Source organism: Pygocentrus nattereri, chromosome 7 (genome assembly GCF_015220715.1).
Source record: "Pygocentrus nattereri isolate fPygNat1 chromosome 7, fPygNat1.pri, whole genome shotgun sequence".
NCBI classification, from domain to species: Eukaryota; Metazoa; Chordata; class Actinopteri; order Characiformes; family Serrasalmidae; genus Pygocentrus; species Pygocentrus nattereri.
Window position 1 is genome coordinate 26,879,477 of NC_051217.1, and position 24,644 is coordinate 26,904,120.

The 24,644-nt window shown below is 45.0% G+C and overlaps 1 protein-coding gene across 6 annotated transcripts; it reads right to left on the reverse strand.

The window, feature by feature from the left end:
* Nucleotides 1-1,820: 1,820 nt before the first annotated feature.
* zbtb38 (zinc finger and BTB domain containing 38) lies at nt 1,821-24,426 on the reverse strand. 6 transcript variants are annotated; one of them, XM_037539821.1, is made up of 5 exons: nt 24,409-24,426; nt 17,787-17,936; nt 17,539-17,595; nt 9,934-10,346; nt 1,821-5,902 (listed from the first exon to the last, which is right to left on the reverse strand). In XM_037539821.1, the coding sequence occupies exons 4-5, from the start codon at nt 10,033-10,035 to the stop codon at nt 2,078-2,080; spliced, it is 3,927 nt and encodes a 1,308-aa protein (XP_037395718.1). In that variant the 5' UTR covers nt 10,036-10,346; nt 17,539-17,595; nt 17,787-17,936; nt 24,409-24,426; the 3' UTR covers nt 1,821-2,077. The 6 variants fall into 6 exon arrangements, with proteins under 6 accessions (XP_037395718.1, XP_037395716.1, XP_037395717.1 ...); XM_037539819.1 differs by lacking the exon at nt 24,409-24,426 and adding an exon at nt 18,393-18,777; XM_037539820.1 differs by lacking the exons at nt 17,787-17,936; nt 24,409-24,426 and adding an exon at nt 18,393-18,777.
* Between the last annotated feature and the right edge of the window lie 218 nt (nt 24,427-24,644).

Below are 24,644 nucleotides of genomic sequence, written 5' to 3' on the forward strand. Positions count from 1 at the left end.
ACCAGTCCGCGAGGAGAGGTGAGACTGGTTAGCAAGGAGAGGGGAAACCAGTCAGCAAGGTGAGTTGAGACCAGTCAGCGAGGAGAGGTGTGACCGGTCAGTGAGGATAGGGGAAGCCAGTCAGCGAGGAGAGGTGAGAGAGGTCAGCGAAGAGAGCTGAGAGGTCAGCGAGAAGAGGGGAAGCCAGTCAGCGAGGACAGGTGAGACCGGTCAGCGAGAAGAAGTAAGAGAGGTCAGCAAGCAGAGGTGAAAGAAGTGACTGAGGAGAGATGAGAGAGGTCAGCGAGCAGAGGGGAAGCCGGTCAGCAAGGAGAAGGGAAGCAGCTCACCTGCTCGGTTAGAAGATATTTCCTAAAAACGCTGTTAATAAAGTCTGTAATACTCTAAATGTTTCTGTACAGAACTTATTACTGAGCCTCATTCAGCAGAGCCACTGATCACTACATAAGCACTAATTAAAACAGCTCAATTAATCACATTAATTGTAAAAACTTATAAACGAATGCATTTTATTGTGCGTCGTCCAGAGTGATGACATTGTGATGAAAATAATCTGGTGCCTCTGTCGGTTCCAGCGGTGAGGTTGCAGTTCTCTCAGAAGCCGTTTCCTTCTTTATGTGCAGAGGAAGAAATCACGTGACTGTAATTACTATCAGCGCATCTCTGTGGTTATTAACAAAATGACTGACTTAAAGGCCCAAAACCTTCCTGAAGCATTAAAGGGGTTTGATTTTCCTACATCTTCCACACAACTCACTGTTTGAGACTGAATTATGTAAACATGGGTTAAGAGCAGTTTGGTGTGAAATGGTTCAGATGTCTTTACAGCGGTGGTGATGGTAACCAGAGGTTGCCATGACTACAACACAGATAGACATTTTATTTACCATCCTATTTTGCAGATCCGATTGAATTCATTCCAATTACACATTCAGACTGAGCTGTTTATGTTTCCTCTGTTCAACAATCTGATGAAAATCTGTTTACATGATCACTGCAAGCAATCTGATGCAAAATGACGCGCATGCATGGAGAACCGCTTACTGTACACGTTACCATGACAACCAGCATCCCATGAGTCCAGTCAGTGTGAGATGAACAGCAGTGAGCAGTGCTTGTGTTTTTAATTGCTTTAAAATGACGTCAGACTCAGGAAAATGACCTTCACATGTCATTATTAAAGAAGGCAGAGAGGATGGCGTCGTGTTCTGAGACACATAAGCTCTACCTCCGTCCCACCGCCATCTTTTAAAGATCAGAGCATAAATTTAGTCTCTTCTGCAGACCAGTTTCTGCTCCGCCGTATTGAACGGTATAAACTCTCACTAGTATATATGGAGTGCTGATGATGGTAAAATAGTGGAAAATCTGATTTAAAGGTCAAAATATTCTGAAAACTATCATGAAACAACGTCTGAGTCCTGAGGCAGTGAATTCAGAATCATTTCATGTAGGAACTTTCTGTGAGGGAGCTTTTAGAGGGGGACATCTGGTTCCTATCACCACCACTGTGAGCAGCTCTGACTCGGTAAGTTTATCTAGAACAGAGTTTCATACCAAACCGCTCAGAACCGTTCTGAATGACATTCTAAATATTGAATTATGCAGAAATGTAGTAAAGAAATGGGTAAAATTCCCTCTTAAAATGTGTGACTAATTGTGAATGGAGAGTTTAGTAAGTTGCTGCTGAAGGCAGTGGGTTTAATAGGGAAGTGGAGGAAATATCGCAATCCTGCTATGCTGAGAATGAAGCGTGATGAGGTCGTGCTGCTGCCAACCAAGAAAAATTCATAAAAAGCAATAACAGACAAATAAAAACGTACAAAAATAAAATAATTTCTCTTCTCATAGAAAAAACATGAAAAACTACCAACAGCAATTCTTTTGTGTGAATGAACAAAAATACTCTATATTTACACGGCTGTCTTACAAGTGCTCAGTTGTAAAGTGACAATAACAACACTTTCGTTTTACACTTCAAAAGTGTGAGATTAATATTGCGAGGCAGTTATTCTCATTAACGTCATTTCAGTTTACTACGTGACATCAACAGACGACGCGTTTCCTTCCTGTACAATTAGTCGTGGGCGTGAAAGAAAGGTTCCTCTTTGCACAAACGCCACTCTGACTTGGGTGAGTGCAGAGAGGCACCCTTGGTGACAGGCACTCTCGTCAGACACGCCGGAAAGATTCTGGAAGTGCTGAGATGGTTGTTTGTTGCAGTGCTGGGCAGACGGCCCTTTTGGCCCTGTGTCTCAGAGTCCTGTCTGTGCCTGTCCAGGCCAAAGTCTTTAGAACGCTCCAGAAAGTGCTTTTTCTTAGACTTTCTCCTGTGCATCTCTGTGAGGAGGGGTGAAAAAGGCCTGTCACTTTTATAAGGAAATGACAGGGATGTCTTCTTATGAACGTGGGGGGGTTTCTGATAAATCCCCTCGGCATCGGAGTCTGATGCTTCCATTGTTTTTGGAGTTTGAGGGCTTCCCCATGACTCAGGCTTGGGCATCTCTTTGCTTTCTGAAAGAGGGGAATATGACTTTGCATTGCCTTTAATCTCAGTGCTATCTGGCTCTCTAAATACTGCAGCCTGACTGCAGAGCTTGGTCTCATTCATGTTCAGCAGTGCTGCAGGCTTGCAGGGCTTTGAGCTGTACCGGTAGTTGCGCCCTTTGCTGGACTTCTCTAGATGTTTTGCCTCGTGGCTCTTCTTGGTGGCAAGGTACAGAAACCTTTGTGGGCAGTAGGAGCAGCGGTAGCGTTTCTCACTGCACAGGCTGTGGGCCGCTATGTCTGAGCTAAAGCAGGAACCGTCCTCGGTGCAGCGCTGGCAGACAAAGTCACCACCGCTCCCTGTGAGTGAGGCATCTGTGTTAGGAAGCTCCTCAAAGGGACACTGTTTACCACACGTCTTGCAGCGAGGCTGATGGCAGCTGACCATGTGCATGCTGAGAGAGCTCGGAGAGGAAAAGGAACTGCCACAGCTGTTGCAGGGGAACACTTCCCTCGGGATGTGACTCCTCAACTGCCTCTTGGACTCTGGGTTTTCTGCGGGGGGATGTTTCTCTGGAAGGCTGTCCACATCTGCGAAGTCATCATCTGGTTCAGGCGAGAGGGGCTTTGTGTAGTACTGAACTGCCTTCATCCTTTTCTGTCTGGATTTCAACTTTTTGCCTTTCTTTTTTGGTTTATATGTGTAATATGGACGCCACGGCTTGTCATTTTCAGGGTCGTTCACATCATCACATGGCTCATTATCCATGACCGACGTCCTAACCTCTGCTCGTAGACGCAGGCTTGGGCAACCTATACCATCTTCTGCTGGGCTGCTTTGATCTTCCACTTGCTTCCAGCATCTCCTCTTTTTCTTCTTTGGAAACAGCTTTGAGCCCTTAATTTTGCGTCGAATAATAGCCTCGTTGCCTATTTTGACAGTTATCTGGCACAAGGGCAAAACTTGGTTATTAAATGATGGACCAGGACAAGCAGGCTTGGCGATGTACGTTTCTGTCTTTCCACCAGGGCTCAGGTTCTGTGTCCTCTCTGGCCGTGGCTGAAGAAGCTGGTTAGCCATTGCCTCGATGGTTTGTGCTGCAGCTGATAACTCGCTGAGTTTACTCAAGCCCTCAAATGAGCAGACAGGCGGAATGTTGAGGAACGGCATAGCGTCTCTGTTTGTATTGCTGCTGTTTTGTGTGGAAGATGTGTTATTTCCATGCATTAACATGGAGGACCCCGTATTTTCCTGTGATGTCACAGAAGCGCCGTACCCATAGCTGAAAACAGGTGACCCAGTACCTTCAAAGCTTGGCAGCCCAGTTTTTCTATGTGTATCAGTAGAGTGCAAGCCCCCACCTTGTGTACAAGGCATGTTGTCATAAGTTAAGGGCAGATCTATATTTTGGTCACGTGGTTGGTCAAAAGTAATGCGAGGCATTTCTGAAGCCACCATCTTTGGGGTCACCATGAAGGTCACAGGCATTGAAAATAATGACTGATGACTAACGACGCTGTCCAGATCACCTGCAGGCACTGGACCTTCAACTGGAGCAGTTGGTGAGTTGGTGTCTACCGGAGCAGTGAAGGACTGCTCGTGGTTGTCCATGATGTCGGAGTAAGTCTGACTGTAAGACTTGTATCTTTTCTTCCTGAACTTCATTGGTAAAAGTCTATAGAGCTTTATAGGGTAGACACTTCCCTTGAAACCACCGTTTGCAGATTTTTTATTTGCAGCCAGACGTGGATCAATGCCATGGAAGGACTTCTGGTGGTTTTTGAGGATGTAATAAGTCATGAAGGTCTCCAAACAAAAAATGCACTGATAGCGCCGCTCCCCTGTGTGCCAGATCTCATGTTTGGTACGGTACTCTGCCAAGGCGAAAACCTTATTGCAGTAGTGGCAAGGATAGGCTCTCTGCCATGAATGCACATTTTCATGTCTTTTTAGGCTGGACAGAGTCACATAGGCTCTTTTGCAAACAGAGCATTTATATACCCGCTGACCACTGCCTGGCTTTGTAATTGCATTCTGAGGCGTCTCCAACGGGCTTGTCAGCATTGGAGGGTCACGAAGATCAGGAATCTGGAAAGCAGTATCATCCACACCAGGAGTATTATCTGAATCTAGACCAATTGGAGCCTCTTTGCTGTTCAGCAACAGTTCAGGTGGGCCTTTCAAACACACTTGTTCGTGATTTCGCAACCTTTTTAAGTGCATAAACTTTTTTTGGCAGTACTTGCAAAACAAATGACTGACAAATCTTCTCTTGTGGATTTGCATGTGGATGTTGAGAAGTGCAGCGTTGCTGAAAGTTTCAGGACATTGCTGGCAGCGGTGAGCTGGAATTTCTTCAGGAATTAAGGAAGGGGGGTCAGCATCCTGTGGGAATGTAACTTCAGGTGGAGGCAACAAGTTTGGGGCAGAGCAATGGTCAGTTGCAGAGTCTGAAGATGGCAGTGGGGATAAGGGATCAGGGTTGGTGTTTTGTGTCCCTGGGCTGCTAACGGGATTCTGATCAGGTGCACTTGTTTCATTAGAAATGGAGGCCATCATCCCCTTGCAAAGTTTGTGACGCTTCTTAATGGGACCAAGCCTGTGGTTGCTTGGGGTCTTAGATGGTATCAATACAGGCTTTGTGCCCCCTTTATCACATAACTGCTGTCCCTCTTTAAGGTCAGAAGTCTCATGACCTTTGCTCACAGCATATGAATGTTCAGACAGGGCATGGGTAGGTTCAGACAGGGGGTCGCTTTCTAAAGCAGGCATGCTTGGTGCTGGGCAGCCAGACGGTTGGTGCCCCACATCTTGTAACTGGGGGCCACTGCTGTGCAAGTCCACTGGGGTAAACTGGTTGGCCGAGGTCACCTCTGTGATGGAGAAAGCGTTAGTTATTCGTGGGCCTTTGGAGCAGTCCTGCTCCTCAAGCCGTGGTGTCTCCTTTTTCAGAGTGCACGGTCCAGAAAGTTTTGGCTGATTGGCAGAGCTTTCTGAGTTAGCAGAGGTCTGGAACACTTCAGGCTCCTGTTTTCCAATCTCTTGTAATTTCTCTAGAAATGGGATTCCTAACCTTTTACCAGCAGCCACTAGAGACTTGTTGTCCTCCGTGCTGGCTGATTCCACCTTGGAAGAGTAAATGAAGTTGAGAATGCTAGCAAACACGTCAGACTTCAGATCTGGAAGCTCCACCACCTGGCTGGACACACAGGTCTCTGAGGCTGTGAAAGCATTGCGGAAATATCCGCTAGTGGCAGCCAGGACGTTCCGGTGAGCGTGGAATTTTATGTCCTCCACAACAATGGTGACGTCGCAGAACAGGCCACACGAGCGCTGTTCGCTGAGCCGAGTGAGAACCAGGTGGGGATGGGAACTGTCCATTATGCCATGAGCGCTGGGGTGGACCACCATCATCTGCAGTGGGCAAAACAGAATAAATTTAGAATCAGTCTTCACAGCGTATAGAAAAGAAATTACTAAAAAGAATGACTTTTTTTTCAACGTTTTCAGATGTTATACTTGCAGCTCTTACGTACTTGAAATCTGCCCAATTTCACTACATTTTCACTACATATTGGTAAATACCAGTTAAAAAGGCTGACTTAACAAATAAATATAAATAAAGGACATCATAACAAAAATGATCCACATGTAAATCAGTTTCAAATTCATCTTTAATCTCATACTTTTTGTCATGCATTCTTGTTTATAGTTCAGTATATTTGGGTAAGCTTACTATGGTTTAGAGAAATAAACATACACAAGCATTTCAGTAGGATATTCAGAATTTTTCTCTTTAAAAAACATAACAGACATGCTCTTCCCTGACCATAAAACATTTTGTGAAAGAGTAGCATACAAAATAACGTGTGGGAATCAATACCATTCAGGATATTTCACTACAGAATTGATTAGAAGTAAGCAAGGGCGACTAGTTCACAACCAAAACGCGGCAGCATTAACAGAGTACAGAAAAGAGGTAGACAGTTCTATGTTCAAGCTGTAGAGGGCAGCACAGCTCAGCCATTAGAGCTAGAGCAGCAGCGTGTACACGTCATTGCATGTTTATCAGCTGACCGCTGCACGAATGACGAAAAGCTAGAAAAACAAAGCTCAGATAGCAGCGGACGACACAAACAGCCCCTCGATCTTAGGCCTCAGAGTTCGATGTAAAGGTACAGATCTGAGCTGCACGGAAAATATGAACAGCTGTTTCATGCAGAACAGACTGCAGAGTCAGTTCTACCCCACAAAGCAGAGAAGGACTTACCACTAAACTGCATCTGTCAGAACTGGGGAAAGTTGTGCCTGTCCGATACATTTAACACAAACACTGCTGTGAGTTCACTCCCACAGTGCCTGTCTCAGATACCGCGCTGGGTCTGTCCGTGCGAATCAAAGCACGTCTGGACTCAGAGGCGAGACGTTTCCTCAGAGAGAGGCAGACTGAGCATGCTCCAGCCGTCTGCCTCCAGAGCAAACACCTGGGTGTGAGATCTGCTGCCTGCTGTGAGCCGAGTGCACCATCAGCAAGATCACAGGCCGAGCCGAGAGCTCGCGTTCGAGTTTGTGGGTCTTTTTCTGGAAAACCATTAGAAAATATCAGCATTGAAACCAAATGGTTTTGCTTTCTAATGTGAATAGAATAGAGACCACACGTTTCCTGTAGAGCATCTTCAGATCCCTTTAGCAAACCATTGGAGTCATTTAGAATCAGCCACTGGTCTCCTGTTAGACCATTAGGGTCCTTTAGACTGTGACATCAACACATTAAAAAGCTCAAACCATCTGGAGCTAACAGAAACACTTAATGGTTTCTATGGGTTTTTCATCAGAGCTGAAACTCCGAGAAGAGCAGTAACCCCTCACTAAGGAATGCTGGGTAATGAAGGCAGAAATGGGCTAAAGCCGGACCATTTCAGTGTATTTAGCAGGATGGCTAGCCCGCTACCACAAACAGTATCAAAACAAACATGAACACATTTGTATCTTAGCTCACCGCAGTGCCGCAGCACAGCAGCACTGTAGGACAGCAGGACAGCAGCACAGCAGCCCCACAGCACCACAGCCCGGCAGCCCTGCAGCACCCCACACTGACCTGCGGTAATAAGGTGTGGATATGTGGAGGGGTTGGTGATGGAGGGGTGAACTGTGTGCAACTGCTGTTAGCCAACAAGCTAATGTAGACATTTCAGAGGTCAACACCCGCAGCTCAGTGTGCGCTAAATACAGCTAACTAGCACATTTCCCCAGAGAATCATGACGGCATTCGTTCTCCTCTGCATGCTCCTCTTCGCTAGTCAGAACAGGAATGCCTGAAGGTGAGAACAGCTGAAGATACAGCTTCCAAGAATGAGGAACGAGGCTGGGAATGCAGAAACACTGCGCTGGAGATTGAGTGCCCTTTGTTGGAGCTGAAAGGAGGAATGTCTACTAACAGATCCACAAAGCGACCTTCAAGCCTGACATCCTGACTTAAAGCGAATCAGATTCCCCCAAACTGTGGTCCATCAGACGAGATGTTCAGTGTCTGAAGTTGCTTCTGTAAATTTAGCCCTGGAGCTACAAGGCTAATGTAGCTAACAAGTAATGGAAGCTTTATTAGGCCTGCAGATAACATCATGCTAATTGGTGAGTTGTTTATTAGGCCTGCAGTTAGCATGATGCTAACTGGTGAGCTGTTTATTCAACCTGCAGTTAGTATGGTGCTAACTGGTGAGCTGTTTATTAGGCCTGCAGTTAGCAGGATGCTAACTGGTGAGCTGTTTAATAGGCCTGCAGTTAGCAGGATGCTAACTGGTGAACTGTTTGCTCTAATGTTCAGATTTGACTTCAGATGGATCTGCGTTCTTCGGTGAGGTTTGATCTTTTGAGCACCTACGTTTTTCGCAGTCTTCGGAACAGCGACCGCCCCATGACTCAGCAGTTTCACACAGACCAGAAAAAACCTAAAGAGGAAACTGTAGAGGAAACGACTACTGATCGGACACGGTGTCCTTGCTCTGCAAAATCACTTCCTGTGAGAACAGACGTGGGCTGAAGACTCTGCCTTGTTATGTATAGCATGTTGGTGAAATGATGATCAGGTAGTTGTTGTGACTCATTAACATCCCGCATTAATGTTCATGATTAAAACGTTTCAGAAGAAGATCAGATGTTCTGAACACTCAGTGTTTCTCATGAAATTCATCAACCTGGAAATCTAGTTGCATTAGTTTGAGAGTAACAGCTCTGCGTTACTGTATGAACCTCAGACCAGCTAAGAGACTCAAAACACAACGGGTGTTGACACACAAAGAACCTGTGGAACATTTCTTACAGATCAGAGGAGCAATTTATGATGTACCAGATCATTTCCACTGAAAGTTCAAGGTTGCATAAGTTTTTCAGGTGTTTTTTTCAGTTCTGTTTATGAACGTTCATATCATTTAAAAGTCACATTCTGGGACAGTGAACACACATAACCTCCTCAGGAAGCGAAGAGCGTCGTTGAAGGTTAGTGAGGAATTTGCAGTTACTGGTTGTTGCTCACAGGCTCTTTTTAACTGGCTAACTTTGATTCATCTCTAGAACTGGATGTGTTCTGGACGTGAACTGGACCTCAAAAGGATGTGTTCTGGACGTGAACTGGACATGTTCTGGACGTGAACTGGACATGTTCTGGACATAAACTGGACGTGTTCTGGATGTGAACCGGGCGTGAAGTGGATGTGTTCTGGATGAGAACTGGACGTGAACTGGACGTGTTCTGGACGTGAACTAGACCTGAATTGGACGTGAACTGGACCTGAACTGGACGTGAACTGGATGTGAACTGGACATGTTTTGGACGAGAACTGGATGTGTTCTGGACATGTTGTGCCTGCATTAGAGAAGGTCAGCAGGAAGCTAACAGGCTAACACTCCGGTTGAGGTCTTGTTTTAGAAAAGACGTCACTGTGAAACTGAAATTTTAATGAGATTAAAATGATTTAGAGCCGACATTAAGCTGCTAACCCCAGCTTAGCAGGGCTGCTAGCAGAGCTGAGCAGGTTAATGCATTTCTGTTTTGCACACCTACACACAAACATCGGCTCCCTGGACTAAGCAGTTAATGATGATGACCTGGCGTATTTCTGAATTCCTGTCATTTTCGAATGGTGTTGGCGTGGCTGTGAGTCACTCAGTGCGCCAGGTGGATGAAGAGCGTAGAAATGACTGGAACGAGAACCTCACTGTGACTCAGCACTTTACTGCTGGTCGCAGAACCCATTACAGAGACGGAGAGTAAGCGTTCATTTCCATTACTGTGTAAGACTCGTTAGATTAGGCAGTTAATGAAGCGGTTGTTGGTTCGATGACTGTAAGAAGCCGTGGGTGTAAAAACGGTAAAACGAACAGAACGAAAAACGGTTTAAGACGCACCACATTGTTGGGATATTGATCAGGTATCTGCTGGTCATTACCTGCTGTCTGGACGTGACGGTGGGCCTCAGTTTTGAACACTGAATATCCGGCATGACCAGTTCAGCCGCCACAAACCTGACAGATCTTTTCTGTCCCTCCATCACTCTGTTGCTCTCTGTCAGTCAATGCTCTTCCTCTCCTCCTGTCTGAGGTTCTCCTGTCGCTGTTTCCTGCTCAGAGCTCATTTCCTCACAGCTCAGCAGCCATTTTAAACCCCAATACGACTTGGCTGAGCTCAAAATGGCCACTGATTTCAGGGGGAGATTTAAGTCCATATTGAGGGTGAACGGTGGCCATGTTTCCATGTTTTCCTGTTTTCCTGTTTTCATGTTTGTCAGTGTTGCTTTGTTGCAGGTAATCAGCTGATCTGATAGGCTGGTAGTTTGCGCAGTTAGCCTGCAGCTATGCTGTGCTGAGAATGAGAGAGAGACAGACAGAGAGAGAGAGAGGAAGAGATAGAGAGATAGAGAGGGAGAGAGAGGGAGAGATATAGAGAGATAGAGACAGACAGAGAGACAGACAGAGAGAGAGGGGGAGAGTTAGAGAGAGAGAGACACAGACAGAGAGAGAGAGATACAGAGAGAGAAAGACAGACAGGGAGAGGTAGAGAGAGAGAGGGAGAGAGATAGAGAGAGAGACACAGACAGAGAGAGGGGGAGAGATACAGAGAGAGAAAGACAGACAGGGAGAGATAGAGAGAGGAAGAGAGAGAGGGAGAGATACAGAGACAGAAAGACAGACAGAGAGAGATTGAGAGAGAGACATAGAGAGAGAGAGAGGGGAAGAGAGAAAGAGAGACAGGGAGAGAGAGGGATAGAGACAGAGAGACATAGAGGGAGAGAGAGAGGGAGGGAGACAGCAAGAGAGAGGGGGAGAGATACAGAGAGAGGGAGAGACAGAGAGAGAGACAGAGAGATCGAGGGAGGGAGAGAGATAGAGAGAGAGACACAGACAGAGAGAGGGATAGAGAGGCAGAGAGACACAGAGAGATCGAGGGAGAGAGAGGGAGAGATAGAGAGAGAGAGAGTGACACAGACAGAGAGGGAGAGATAGAGAGAAAGACAGACAGAGAGAGAGAGGGAGAGATAGAGAGAGAAAGACAGACAGAGAGAGAGAGGGAGAGATAGAGAGAGAAAGACAGACAGAGAGAGATAGAGAGGGAGAGATAGAGAGAGAAAGACAGACAGAGAGATATAGAGAGAGCGAGAGATACAGAGACAGAAAGACAGACAGAGAGAGGGAGAGAGAGAGGGAGAGACAGAGAGAGGGAGAGAGATAGGGATGGAGAGAGGGAGAGACAGATGGAGAGATAGAGAGAGAGACAGGGAGAGAGAGGGATAGAGACAGAGAGACATAGAGGGAGAGAGAGAGGGAGGGAGACAGCAAGAGAGAGGGGGAGAGATACAGAGAGAGGGAGAGACAGAGAGAGAGACAGAGAGATCGAGGGAGGGAGAGAGATAGAGAGAGAGACACAGACAGAGAGAGGGATAGAGAGGCAGAGAGACACAGAGAGATCGAGGGAGAGAGAGGGAGAGATAGAGAGAGAGAGTGACACAGACAGAGAGGGAGAGATAGAGAGAAAGACAGACAGAGAGAGAGAGGGAGAGATAGAGAGAGAAAGACAGACAGAGAGAGAGAGGGAGAGATAGAGAGAGAAAGACAGACAGAGAGAGATAGAGAGGGAGAGATAGAGAGAGAAAGACAGACAGAGAGATATAGAGAGAGCGAGAGATACAGAGACAGAAAGACAGACAGAGAGAGGGAGAGAGAGAGGGAGAGACAGAGAGAGGGAGAGAGATAGGGATGAAGAGAGGGAGAGACAGATGGAGAGATAGAGAGAGAGACAGAGAGAGACAGACAGAGAGGGAGAGAGAGAGAGAGGGAGAGACAGAGAGAGGGAGAGAGAGGGATGGAGAGAGGGAGAGACAGACGGAGAGATAGAGAGAGAGACAGAGAGAGGGAGAGAGAGGGAGAGATAGAGAGAGAGACATTCAGAGAGAGGGAGAGATATAAAGAGAGAAAGACAGACAGAGAGATAGAGAGAGGGAGAGATACAGAGAGAGGGATAGAGAGATAGAGAGGTCGAGATAGAGAGAGAGAGAGAGATCGAGGGAGGGAGAGAGGGAGAGATAGAGAGAGAGAAAGACAGACAGAGGGAGAGATAGGGAGAGAGATAGAGAGAGGGATAGAGAGAGGAAGAGAGATAGAAAGAGGGAGAGACGGATAGAGAGAGGAAGAGAGAGAGATAGAGAGAGAGAGAGGGAGAGATAGACAGAGAGATAGAGACAGAGATCGAGGGAGAGATAGAGAGAGAGACAGAGAGAGAGGGAGAGAGAGATTGAGGGAGGGAGAGATAGAGAGACAGATAGAGAGAGGAAGAGAGAGAGATCAAGGGAGAGATAGAGAGAGGGATAGAGAGAGGAAGAGAGATAGAGAGAGAGAAAGACAGACAGAGGGAGAGATAGGGAGAGAGATAGAGAGAGGGATAGAGAGAGGAAGAGAGATAGAAAGAGGGAGAGACGGATAGAGAGAGGAAGAGAGAGAGATAGAGAGAGAGAGAGGGAGAGATAGACAGAGAGATAGAGACAGAGATCGAGGGAGAGATAGAGAGAGAGACAGAGAGAGAGGGAGAGAGAGATTGAGGGAGGGAGAGATAGAGAGACAGATAGAGAGAGGAAGAGAGAGAGATCAAGGGAGAGATAGAGAGAGGGATAGAGAGAGGAAGAGAGATAGAGAGAGGGAGAGACAGATAGAGAGAGGAAGAGAGAGAGATAGAGAGAGAGAGAGGGAGAGATAGACAGAGAGATAGAGACAGAGATCGAGGGAGAGATAGAGAGAGAGACAGAGAGAGAGGGAGAGAGAGATCGAGGGAGGGAGAGATAGAGAGACAGATAGAGAGAGGAAGAGAGAGAGATCAAGGGAGAGAGAGGGAGAGATAGAGAGAGAGAGACACAGACAGAGAGAGAGAGAGGGAGAGATAGACAGAGAGATAGAGACAGAGATCGAGGGAGAGATAGAGAGAGAGACAGAGAGAGAGGGAGAGAGAGATCGAGGGAGGGAGAGATAGAGAGACAGATAGAGAGAGGGATAGAGAGAGGAAGAGAGATAGAGAGAGGGAGAGACAGATAGAGAGAGGAAGAGAGAGAGATAGAGAGAGAGAGACAGAGATCGAGGGAGAGATAGAGAGAGAGACAGAGAGAGAGGGAGAGAGAGATCGAGGGAGGGAGAGATAGAGAGACAGATAGAGAGAGGAAGAGAGAGAGATCAAGGGAGAGAGAGGGAGAGATAGAGAGAGAGAGAGACACAGACAGAGATAGAGAGAGGGAGAGATAGAGAGAGAGAGACACAGACAGAGATAGAGAGAGGGAGAGAGAGAGAGACAGATAGAGAGAGAGATAGACGGAGAGATCAAGGGAGGGAGAGAAAGAGGGAGAGATAGAGAGAGAGAAAGACAGAGAGAGAGAAAGGGAGAGATAGAGAGAGAAAGACAGACAGAGAGAGAGAAAGGGAGAGATAGAGAGATAGGGAGAGGGAGAGATAGAGAGAGAGGGGGATAGAGAGAGAGAGAGAGAGAGAGAGGGAGAGATGGATAGAGAGAGACACATACAGAGAGAGAGAAAAAGAGAGAGATAGAGCAAGAGGGAGAGATAGAGAGAAAAAGACAGAGAGGGAGAGAGACAGAGACACAGAGAGAGAGGGAGGGAGGGAGAGAGACAGAGAGAGAGATCAAGAGAGAAGGAGAGAGAGAAAGATAGAGAGAGATAGAGAGAGAGAGGGAGAGATAGAGAAAGACAGAGAGAGAGACAGAGAGAGATAGAGAGAGGGTGAGATCAAGGGAGGGAGAGAGATAGAGATAGAGGGAGAGACGGAAACAGACAGGGAGAGAGAGATAGAGAGAGAGGGAAAGAGAATGGGAGAGAGAGGGAGAGACAGACAGACAGAGATAGAGAGAGAGGGAGAGATAGAGATAAAGACGGAGAGGGAGAGATAGAGAGACAAAGACGGGAGAGGGAGAGATCGAGGGAGGGAGAGAGAAAGACAGACAGAGATAGAGAGAGAAAGACAGAGAGATAGAGAGAGGGTGAGATCGAGGGAGGGAGAGAGAGATAGAGGGAGCGACAGAAACACTCAGACAGAGGGAGAGGGAAAGAGAATGGGAGAGATAGAGAGAGGGAGACAGAGAGAGAGATAGAGAGAGGGTGAGATCGAGGGAGGGAGAGACAGAAACACAGACACAGACAGAGGGAGAGAGAGATAGAGAGAGGGAGGGAAAGAGAATGGGAGAGATAGAGAGAGAGGGAGAGACAGAGACAGACAGATAGAGAGAGATAGAGAGAGAGGGAGAGATAGAGATAGAGATAAAGACGGAGAGGGAGAGATTGAGGGAGGGAGAGAGAGAGAAAGACAGACAGAGATAGAGAAAGACAGAGAGGGAGAGAGAGAGAGACACAGACAGAGAGAGATAGAGAGGGAGAGAGAGAGAGAGAGAGAGACTTGACTTTCAGGCACCTTTATTTAACATCAAACAACAGCAAAAAAAAACAACAACTTAATTATCCAATTTTCACCGTCCATAAACATAAACACACCACTCACTGCCTCCTTTACAAAGTCATTACAAACCCACCCTGATTGTCAGGCCCTCCTTGATACAGAGAAAAGAAATAAGCTCTGGTCAAAGCTACCTAAAATCGTTAAACCCCACCTTCTCACTAAATCTAAAATCTGGCATAGGCGAGAGCACTGCACGAAAACATGGAACAACATGGATAGAGAGAGGGAGAGATATATAGAGAGAAAGATAGAGATAGAGAGATAAAGAAAGAGAGAGAGAGGGAGAGACAGACAGAGATAGAGAGAGAGAGATAGAGGGAGAGAGAGAGGGAGACTGACTTTTTAACAACACTTTATTATAACCACGTCTCATTAAAGTGTGTAAAACTGACTTCAGGCCAACTCAGCCCTCAAACCAGCAATAAAAGCAAACAGGTTGCTGAATAAATAAAAGAAATAAATACAAAAAAGTGCAATCCACTTTGTGTTAAATAAAATCAGGTGCAAAGCAAAGTTCACCATCTAAAACCGAGCACACTGCCTCCCCGCAACACCACACCACTTTAAAAGTCTCCAGGTCAGACATACACTTATAGTAATTAAAATCAATCAGAATCCTTGATTTAACTAGCCTAGAGAAAGTCAGTACTACGTCGGAGTCGGCTGCCTGCGCTACATGATTTCTCCGACTCGTGTACACTGCCCGTTTGGCCTGACCAGGAATAAAATTAAGTAACTGACACTTGAACCTCTCCCTCTGGACACATTTAAAACCAAGGATAAAAATATGAACAATAAAAATCACATTAAAAGAAAGAACCCCTGTCTTTAAAACATCAAAAAGGGGATGTAGCTTAAAACAGTGCATAAAAGTGTGAAACACTGTTTCACTCTCAAAACAAAAAGGGCATCCTGGAGTGACCTCTGGATTTAAAACAGAAATAAACGAGTTAACAGAAACAATTCCATGTACAACCCTCCACTGTAGATCTGCCACTCTTTTAGTTAATGGTGGTGAGAGAGAGACAGAGATAGAGAGAGAGGGAGAGGGAGAGGGAGAGGGAGAGAGACAGGCAGAGAGATAGAGAGAGGGAGACATAGATGGAGGGAGAGAGAGAGAAAGAGGGAGAGGAAGAGGGAGAGAGACAGAGACACAGAGAGAGAGGGAGAGAGAAGGAGAGATAGAGCGAGAGATACAGACAGAGACAGATAGAGAGAGGAAGAGAGAGAAAGAGAGAGAGAGGGAGGGAGAGAGACATACATAGCGATAGAGAGAGAGAGAGACAGACAGAGAGAGAGGGTGAGAGAGAACGAGAGAGAGACCGAGTGAGGGCGAGAGAGAGAGAGGGGAGAGAGAAAGCGCGAGAGAGGAGCTGTACACAAATTACACAGCTAATTTCCCCACATGGTCACCGCTCGGTCTCTCATCTCACTCGGTCTCACTCGGTCACATCCGCAGATCAGCATGATACAGAGCTTCGTCTTAAATAAAGTTTTTATTTGTTTGGAATATGCTGCCATCAAAACAACGTCTTTTCCCAGGAAGTCTGTGGTCATTTGCAACAGTGCTATACCTCATTCTCACCGCATTACTGCAGTGTGTCCTCGTACACACAGAGTGTGTGTGCTTTACTGACCTGCCTGCAGTCCAGATGTGTTTGCTATTGAAAATGTACAGCTCAGCATGAAGAGGAGAACCAGACAATGACAATCATGGACTGCTGAGCAGCTGAAGCGTCATATCAAGACCACAGCAGGTGGTCTCGTTAGGTCCTGAGTTAAACAGCGTAATTACAGAATGGTGATGCATCCCGGGGGTAAGGAGCTCCTGTCCCCACTGCTTTTAACTGTTATATCAAAGTCTAAATTTCTGTGTTTACAAAAAAAATTAACATTACAAATCTTTTGTCAGTCAAATGAAGGTTCAAGAGGATCAACAAACCACATATTCTTGTTTTTATTGCATTTTACAAAATATCCCTTTTTTTCCGGAAATGTGGTTTGTAGATACTGAATAATTCACAATCGATATTGAATAATAGGTGCTTAGACTAACAGCTCAGTAAGATTCCAGCAGTTTAATTAATAGTTGTGTTGTGTATATAACAGCACAGTATAAATTTTAGTTATTTATTAATTTATTTAAAATTTTCAAAGCAACGTTGGATCTAAGAAAGGCACAATATAAAAATACAATATTACTTATTATTGTTATTTTTTATCTGTGTGATTTTCTGTACTGGGGTGATGCTCGACTCACGGGGAAGGATGGAGCTCCTCTAATCGCCACGGAAACGTCTGCCCGCCTCCCTGTCTACTAGGCCTCTGTTGTCATGGCAACACACTGTGGCGCAGCATCTTATTGCAAACGGAGTGGCGGCCATCCGGGGAATTCTGAGCCGTCCTGCCGAGAGAGCTGCGCTTCACAGGGCTGCAGCATTTAGCACAGGCTAAGATGGAGGACCGGCTTTGTCTGCACTGGTGTGTGTGTTAGTCTGTGTGTGTGTGTGTGTGTGTGTGTGTGTGTGTGTGGTCTGCAGCAGAACTGAAAGCCATTGCAGCGAGGATATGATGCTGCATCTGTTCCTGCGACGGTGGTTCTAATTTGAGTCGGTGAAGCCGCTTCCTGTAGAACAACCAGGGCTGCCCACTGTCTCACTTATCATCTGTGAAACTTGGTGATGCTGCTGTTTCGCTTATTGATCCGATTTGATTTGCAATATCGCCGTCCAGTTGCCATTTCCGCTCTGGCAGAATTGCAACTCATCACGAATGGATGCATCAGCCTGACCACACCCTTTACCGCACCACGCCACAGAGCACAGTCAAACCAAACACACTTATTATTATTCAGAGCAGAGTATAAATGAAATAAAAAATTCCCCGCTCCTACCTCGGACCGTCCCAGCGAAACGAGGCGCAGAACCGAGCAGCACAAATGCAGAATGAGCTGTCCAGTCAAACAAAGAGCGAGAAAGCTCTTCTCTCAGCCCTGCAGCTAAAGATCGGCGCTCGGCATTCTGCTAAAGAGGAAGCATGCTCAAACGTACCTTTATTTCATTTAATCACAGGTGGAGGGATGAAAATCGCATCACGCTCTGCTCTGTCTACAGGTGGAGAAAAAACAAAAACAAAAAACAGTTTCGTGAGACGAGTGCAGACGGAATCGTTATGATGTTTTTGCTTTTCTTTTGTACTGACACGGTCGATTTTTGCTGTGCACCATTTCCAAAGTCTATCCATCCCCTCTCTCTCTCTCTCTCTCTCTCTCTCTCTCTCTCTTTCTCTCTCTCTGTACCCTGTCTTTGCCAGGCTGTGCGTCCTGTGGTGGCAGGGTGGCATCGGCTGGTGGCCACTGTAGCTTCTTTCTCCTCCGCTGTGGAGTTTATAAATAGCCAAGCGAAGCCAATCCTCAGCACCGAGAACTTTATTAAACATGCTGGAACAGCTAGGAGAGAGAGTGAGAGAGAGAGATTACTGTGATGCTAGAAAAGCATTTTGAGTTTAGAACGGAGGAGCAGAAGCACCTGCAACGCCTGCGATGCTGACTGGATTCATATTAGCAGCAACACAAGAGCAGCACAGCGGCTTTGGGATTCCACAGAGAGAGAGAGACAGAAACAGAGAGAAAGAAAGAGAGAGACAGACAGAAACAGAGAGCGAGAGAGAGAGAGAGCATTTATACATCTGAACACACATGTTGTCGCTGTCGTAAGAAAACCTCGTAACGTTACAGGAGACTGAGAAGAACATCAGTAGGTTAACATAACGAGACTTAATTGCTGGTCATTATGGACTGTTCACCACAGCCCAGAAAAAACATGAAACAAACAAACATTACAAGGTTCTGATATGGCGGCGACGATGCATCGCGCTCAGTCTCGCAGGTCTTTGTCCCACTTACGTGGAGCAGCCGGTCCGTCTGAGCCGCCGCAGTACTCTTTACTGCCCGCTTTAATGTGGCTGAGCTACAGCGCCTACAACCGCAGTCTGATCAATCCACACCATCACAGAGAGAGACAGAGGGAGAGAGGAGAGATTATCACAGCAGCGGAGTGAAGGAGGGAGATAGAAGAGGATGTGAAAAACAGGAGCGAAGGATGATGAATGCAGAGAGAGATGAGAGAGAGCAGGAAAATTAGAGATTTGAAAAAAAAGGAAAGAAGCGAAGGACACTGCTAAAAAGGACAACATGGCCAAAGGAGACAGAAAGAGAGAGGGCCGAGAGACAGAGAGAGAGAGAGTGGGAGGGCGAGAGAGGGCAAGAGAGAGAGAGGGTGAGTGAGAGAGAGAGAGCGAGGGTGAGAGAGAGAGAAAACGAGGGAGAGAGTGAGGGTGAGTGAGTGAGACAGAGAGAGTGAGGGCGAGAGAGAGAACAAGAGAGAGAGAGAGAGAGAGAGGGAGGGCGAGAGAGACGAGAGAGAGAGAGAGAGAGAGATCCAGGGTAAGAGAGAGAGAGAGACTGAGGGTGAGAGATAGAACGAGAGAGAGACAGAGAGTTAGGGTGAGAGAGAGAGTGCGAGGGCAAGAGAGAGAACAAGAGAGACAGAGAGAGAGAGGGAGGGCGAGAGAGACGAGAGAGAGAGAGAGATCGAGGGTAAGAGAGAGAACGAGAGAGACAGAGAGAGAGACTGAGGGAGAGAGTGTGAGGACGAGAGAGAGAACGAGAGACAGAGAGAGAGAGAGAGAGAGAAGTCACTGGGTTCATTTTCATCATGGCTGCTGTCTGATGCACACATACAAGGTGTGTGTGAGAGAGAGAGGGCAAGAGAGAGAGAGAGAGAGAGAGAGAGAGGAGGAATAAGCATTATAGAGAAATACAATCTTATTCATGTAGAGTTATTAACACAGTAAAAAGAATAAAGTGCACATATTTCAGTGCAGTAACTCAAACATTCTGCTCAGTGAACATCATCGTCATCATCACATCAGCCAGAAACCAAATAATTTAATGTCTGAAAGACAAAGAAGGTCTGTGGACAAAAAAAGTACGTCCAAACTTTTAGGGGATGGCAGAACTGTTCTTAACTTAGAATGCAAGTTGGTGTGAAGAGGGGATTTTCTAAGTGATTTGGAGAATTTATGTTGGTCCATTCATCATGAATTTTTTACACAATTTTTACCATTTTTGACTACTGCTGAGTTCAGATGAACAATGACGATAAATATATTTTTGTACAGATGATGTGTAGTCATAAACTGGATAAATATCTGATCCGTGTCTATGTGACCTTTATGAAAACACTCAGATCAAAATTCAAGGGTGTCCTGAAATGGCAGACTACTATACTATACTATGTAACTATACTACTATAGTACCATATTACTATACTATATACTACTATTTTGCCATACTATTATATTACTATACTACTATATTACCATACTATTTTGTTACCATACTACTACATTACCATATCACTATATTACCATACTACTATATTACTATATTATCATACAACTATACTACTATACTGCTATATTACCACACAACTATACTACTATATTACTATACTACTATATTATTGTACTGCTTTATTACCATACTACTATATTGCTATATTACTACACTACTATATTACCTTACTATTATACTAATATATTACAATACTACTATATTGCCATACTACTATACCACTACATTACTGTAATACTATATTACTATATTATTATACTAATATACTGCTATATTGCTATACTATTATATTACTATTCTAATCTGTGTGCCATACTACAGGACAGCAGCATGATTATACCACCAACATCAGCTAATCAGAACCATTTCAACACCCGACCCATTTTCCTAGCCTGTCCAATCACTGCTTAGCAACCATTTCCAGATCATTTTCAGCTGTTTTTCAGCTCTTTATCAATGTGTGTATATATTTTGGTGAAAAGACAATCTGCTAAGCATTAAACTGATACACTGACAGAGTGGAGGGTCTCCAAAACCACAAATGAACATTAAACCTGACAGTTTTGGGGTCTGTGTGGTTTCCAAACAAATCATCTCCTTCCATTTCTCAGTCATTTCATTTTCTCACAGTCATAGTTGGTAATATGAGCTAGTCTGACTGAATAAAGCAGTCTCAATACAGTCAGTACACAGTCAGTACACAGTCAGAACACAGTAAATACAGTCAGTATAGTCAATAAACAATGAGTACACAGCCAGACAGTGAGTAAATAGTTAATACAGTCAATGGACGATCAGTACTCAGTCAGTAGACACTCAATACAGTCAGTACACAGACCATAAACAATCAATACAAAGTCAGTGCACAGTCAATACAGTAAGTACACAGTTCACAGTCAGTGAACAGTCAATATGCAATCAGTACACAGTCAGTACAGTCAGTGAATAGTCAGCGCATGGTCAGTACAGAGTCAAAACACAATAGGTACACAGTCAATACACAGTCAGGACACAGTGAATACAGTCAGTACACAGTCCATACAGTCAGTACACACCCAATACACAGTTAATACACAGTCAGTACATGGGTAGTACACAGGCAATAATCAGTAAGTACACAATCATTACACAGTCAATACATGGTCAGTACATAGCCAATACAGCTAGTAAGCAGTGAGTACAGAGTCAATACAGTCATGACACAGGCAATATAGTCAGTACAGTGAGAACATCGTCAATACACAGTGAATACACAGTACACAAACAATACACAATCAATACACAAAGTCAGTACACAGTCAGTACACAGTCAAGATAGTCAGAACGCAGTCAATACACAGACGGTACACAGTCACACAGTCAATACATGGTCAGTACACAGTGAATACACAGTCAATACGCAATCAGCACACAGTCAATACACTCAGTACAGTCAGTGCACCGTCTGTGCAGTCAGTACACAGTCAATACACAGTCACTAAACAGTACACAGTCAATATACAGTCAGTGTACAGTGAATACAGTGAGTACATAGTGCACAGTCAGTACACTGTCCATACAGTCAGTACACAGCCACAGTCAATACACAGTCAGTACACAGTGAATACACAGTAAATACAGCCTGTACACAGTCACTACACAGTCAATACACAATTAGTACATAGTGAAAACACAGTCAGTAAACAGTCAGTGCACAGTCAATACAGTCAGTACACAGTGAATACACTCAGTTCACAGCTAGTACACAGTCAATACACAGTCAGTACACGGTCAATACACAGTCAATACATAGTCAATAAAAAGTCAATACACAGTCAGCACACAGTCAATAAAGTCTGTACACAGTCAGGTCATAGTCAGCACAAAGTCAGTACACAGTCAATATGCAAATCAGTACACAGTCAATACAAAGTCAATACATTGTCAGTACATGGTCAGCACACAGTCAATACACAGTTAGTACACAGGCAGTACACAGGCAATACACAGTTAATTGTCAGTAGACAGTCAATACACTGTCAGTACACAGTCAATACAGTCAGTACAGTCAGTGCACCGTCAATAGTCAGTACATGGTCAGCACACAGTCACTAAAGAGTCAATACACAGTCAGGATACAGTCAGTATATAGTCAATATACAGTCAGTACACAGTCAATATACAGTCAATATACAGTCAGTCCACAGTCAAAACAAAGTCAGTACACAGTCAATATACAATCAGAACAAAGTCAATCCAGTCAGTACAGTCAATACACAGTCAAGACAGTTAGTGCAAGGTCGGTACACAGTCAATATAGTCAGTACAATCGATACACAGTCAGTACACAGTCAATACAGTGAGTACACAGTAAGTACACAGTCAGTACAAAGTCAATACAGTCAGTACAAAGTCAATACAGTCAGTACTGTCTACATACAATCAATACACAGTCAGTACACAGTCAATACACAGTCAGTACACTGTCAGTACACAGTGAATACAGTCAGTATACAGTCAGTACTGACTCTGTTCCTACAGTCAGGAGAAAGTCAGTACATAGTCAATAAACAGTCAGTACATAGTCAATACACAGTACACAGTCAGTACACAGTCAGTAAACCGGCAATACACAGTCAGTACGTAGTCAATACAGTAAAAAAGTAAGTACACAGTGAATATGGTAAGAACACAGTCAATACATTCAGTACAATCAGTGCACTGTCAATTTTAGACAGTACACAGTGAATACACAGTCACTAAACAGTCAATACACAGTCAATATACAGTCAGTACAGTCAATACAGTCAGTACACAGTCAATAAAAAGTTAGTACACAGTCAGTACACAGTCAATATACAATTAGAACGAAATAAATCCAGTCAGTACAGTCAATACACAGTCAATACACAGTCAGTACACAGTCGATACAGTCAGTACACAGTCAATACACAATCAGTTCACAGTCAATACAGTCAGTACACAGTCACTAGTCAGGCAATACGCAATCAGTACACAGTCAGTACACAGTCAATACACAGCCGGTACACAGTTAATACACAGTCAGTACAATATCTGTACACAGTCAATACACAGTCAGTAAAAAGTGAATACAATCAATACACAGTAAATACACAGTACACAATCAATACACAGTCTGTCTGTATGTGATGTTGTTTGAACTGAAGCTTATCTACAGATATACAGCAGGCTAACAGTCTCACATCGACAGTGTTTTCCTGTTAAGTTGCGGTGCGTCAGCAGTGTTATCGGTGATAGCGGTGATAATGGTGATAGCGGGACTGTTCTTTCTCTTTGAGTCACTGACTGTGTGTGTGTGCGTGTGTGTGTGTGTGTGTGTGTGTGTGTGTGTGAGTCTGTTTCTGTGTGAGTGTGTGTGTGTGTGTATCATTGTGTGTTTGTGTGTGTGTGTAACTCGCTCTCTCCAAAAACACTGCCTTCATAGCCATGCTAATGCTAGCTTGGCCAGGCTGGTGTGTATGTGTGTGTGTGTTTGTGTGTGTGTGTGAGTAAGTGTGTGTCTGTGTGGGTGCATGTGTGTGTGTGTGTGTGTGTGTATAACTCACTTCCTCTCCAAGAACACTGCCTTCACAGCCATGCTAATGCTAACTTGGCCAGGCTGGTGTGTGTGTGTGTGTGTGTGTAACTCATTTCCTCTCCAAAAACACTGCCTTCACAGCCATGCTAATGCTAACTTGTCCAGGCTGGTGTGTGTGTGTGTGTGTGTGTGTGTGTGTGTGTGTGTGTAACTCACTTCCTCTCCAAAAACACTGCCTTCACAGCCATGCTAATGCTAGCTTGGCCAGACTGGTGTGTGTGTGTGTGTCTCCAAAAACACTGCGTTCACAGCCATGCAAATGCTAGCTTGTACAGGCTGGTGTGTGGAACGTTAGCTGCTAGCGTGGAGGGCCGAGGGCTGAGTCTGGTCACTGCAGGAGTTCAGGTCAGTCTCTGTCCTGCAAAGCAGCTCAGAGGAAGCAGAAGCGCTGAGGATCACTGAGGAACAGGCGGCTCTCAGGCTGAGGGCTTTACTGAAGACCCTGTTTCATAATTGATTATATAATGGAAAAGCTGGAGCTCATCACAGCGTAACTCACCACATCAGCTCACTGACCACTGACGGATGAGGATGGACACACACACACACACACACACACACACACACACACACACACACATACACACACACACACACACACACACAGCCATCACAGCAAACCACACTCGGCGAGTTAAACTGTGTCTCAAAACTGCAGCAATTAAAACTCTGCAGTCTCAGTGTAATAACAACAAATAAGGAAGAGCAATGACTGAATAATAAATAAATAAATAAATAAATAAGATTAATGACTGAATAATAAATAATAAGCATGACTTAATACATCTGGGTTACATCACGTCTGTAAAATGTTTATCAGGCAGTCAGTGGAGTGTAATCTGATGAGATTGATCAGTGATCGATCGGTTCAGTAAAGTGACTCTGTTTTACTAATTCTGGACCAACCTGCAGCTCGATCATCTCGCCGTGTTCGATCAGGATCGCTTTCCTCTTCTCCTGTCAGCAAACACATCGCCTGACAGTGGAGCTGCAGCACTGCACCATCTGGTGGCCAACTGAACATCTGAGTCAGAACCACAGAGTATCATCAGAATCAGAGAATGGATCAGACAGTGAGGCACAAACAGAGACAATAAAATCAAAATTGGAGAATGAATCAGATATTGAATCAGAAATCAAAT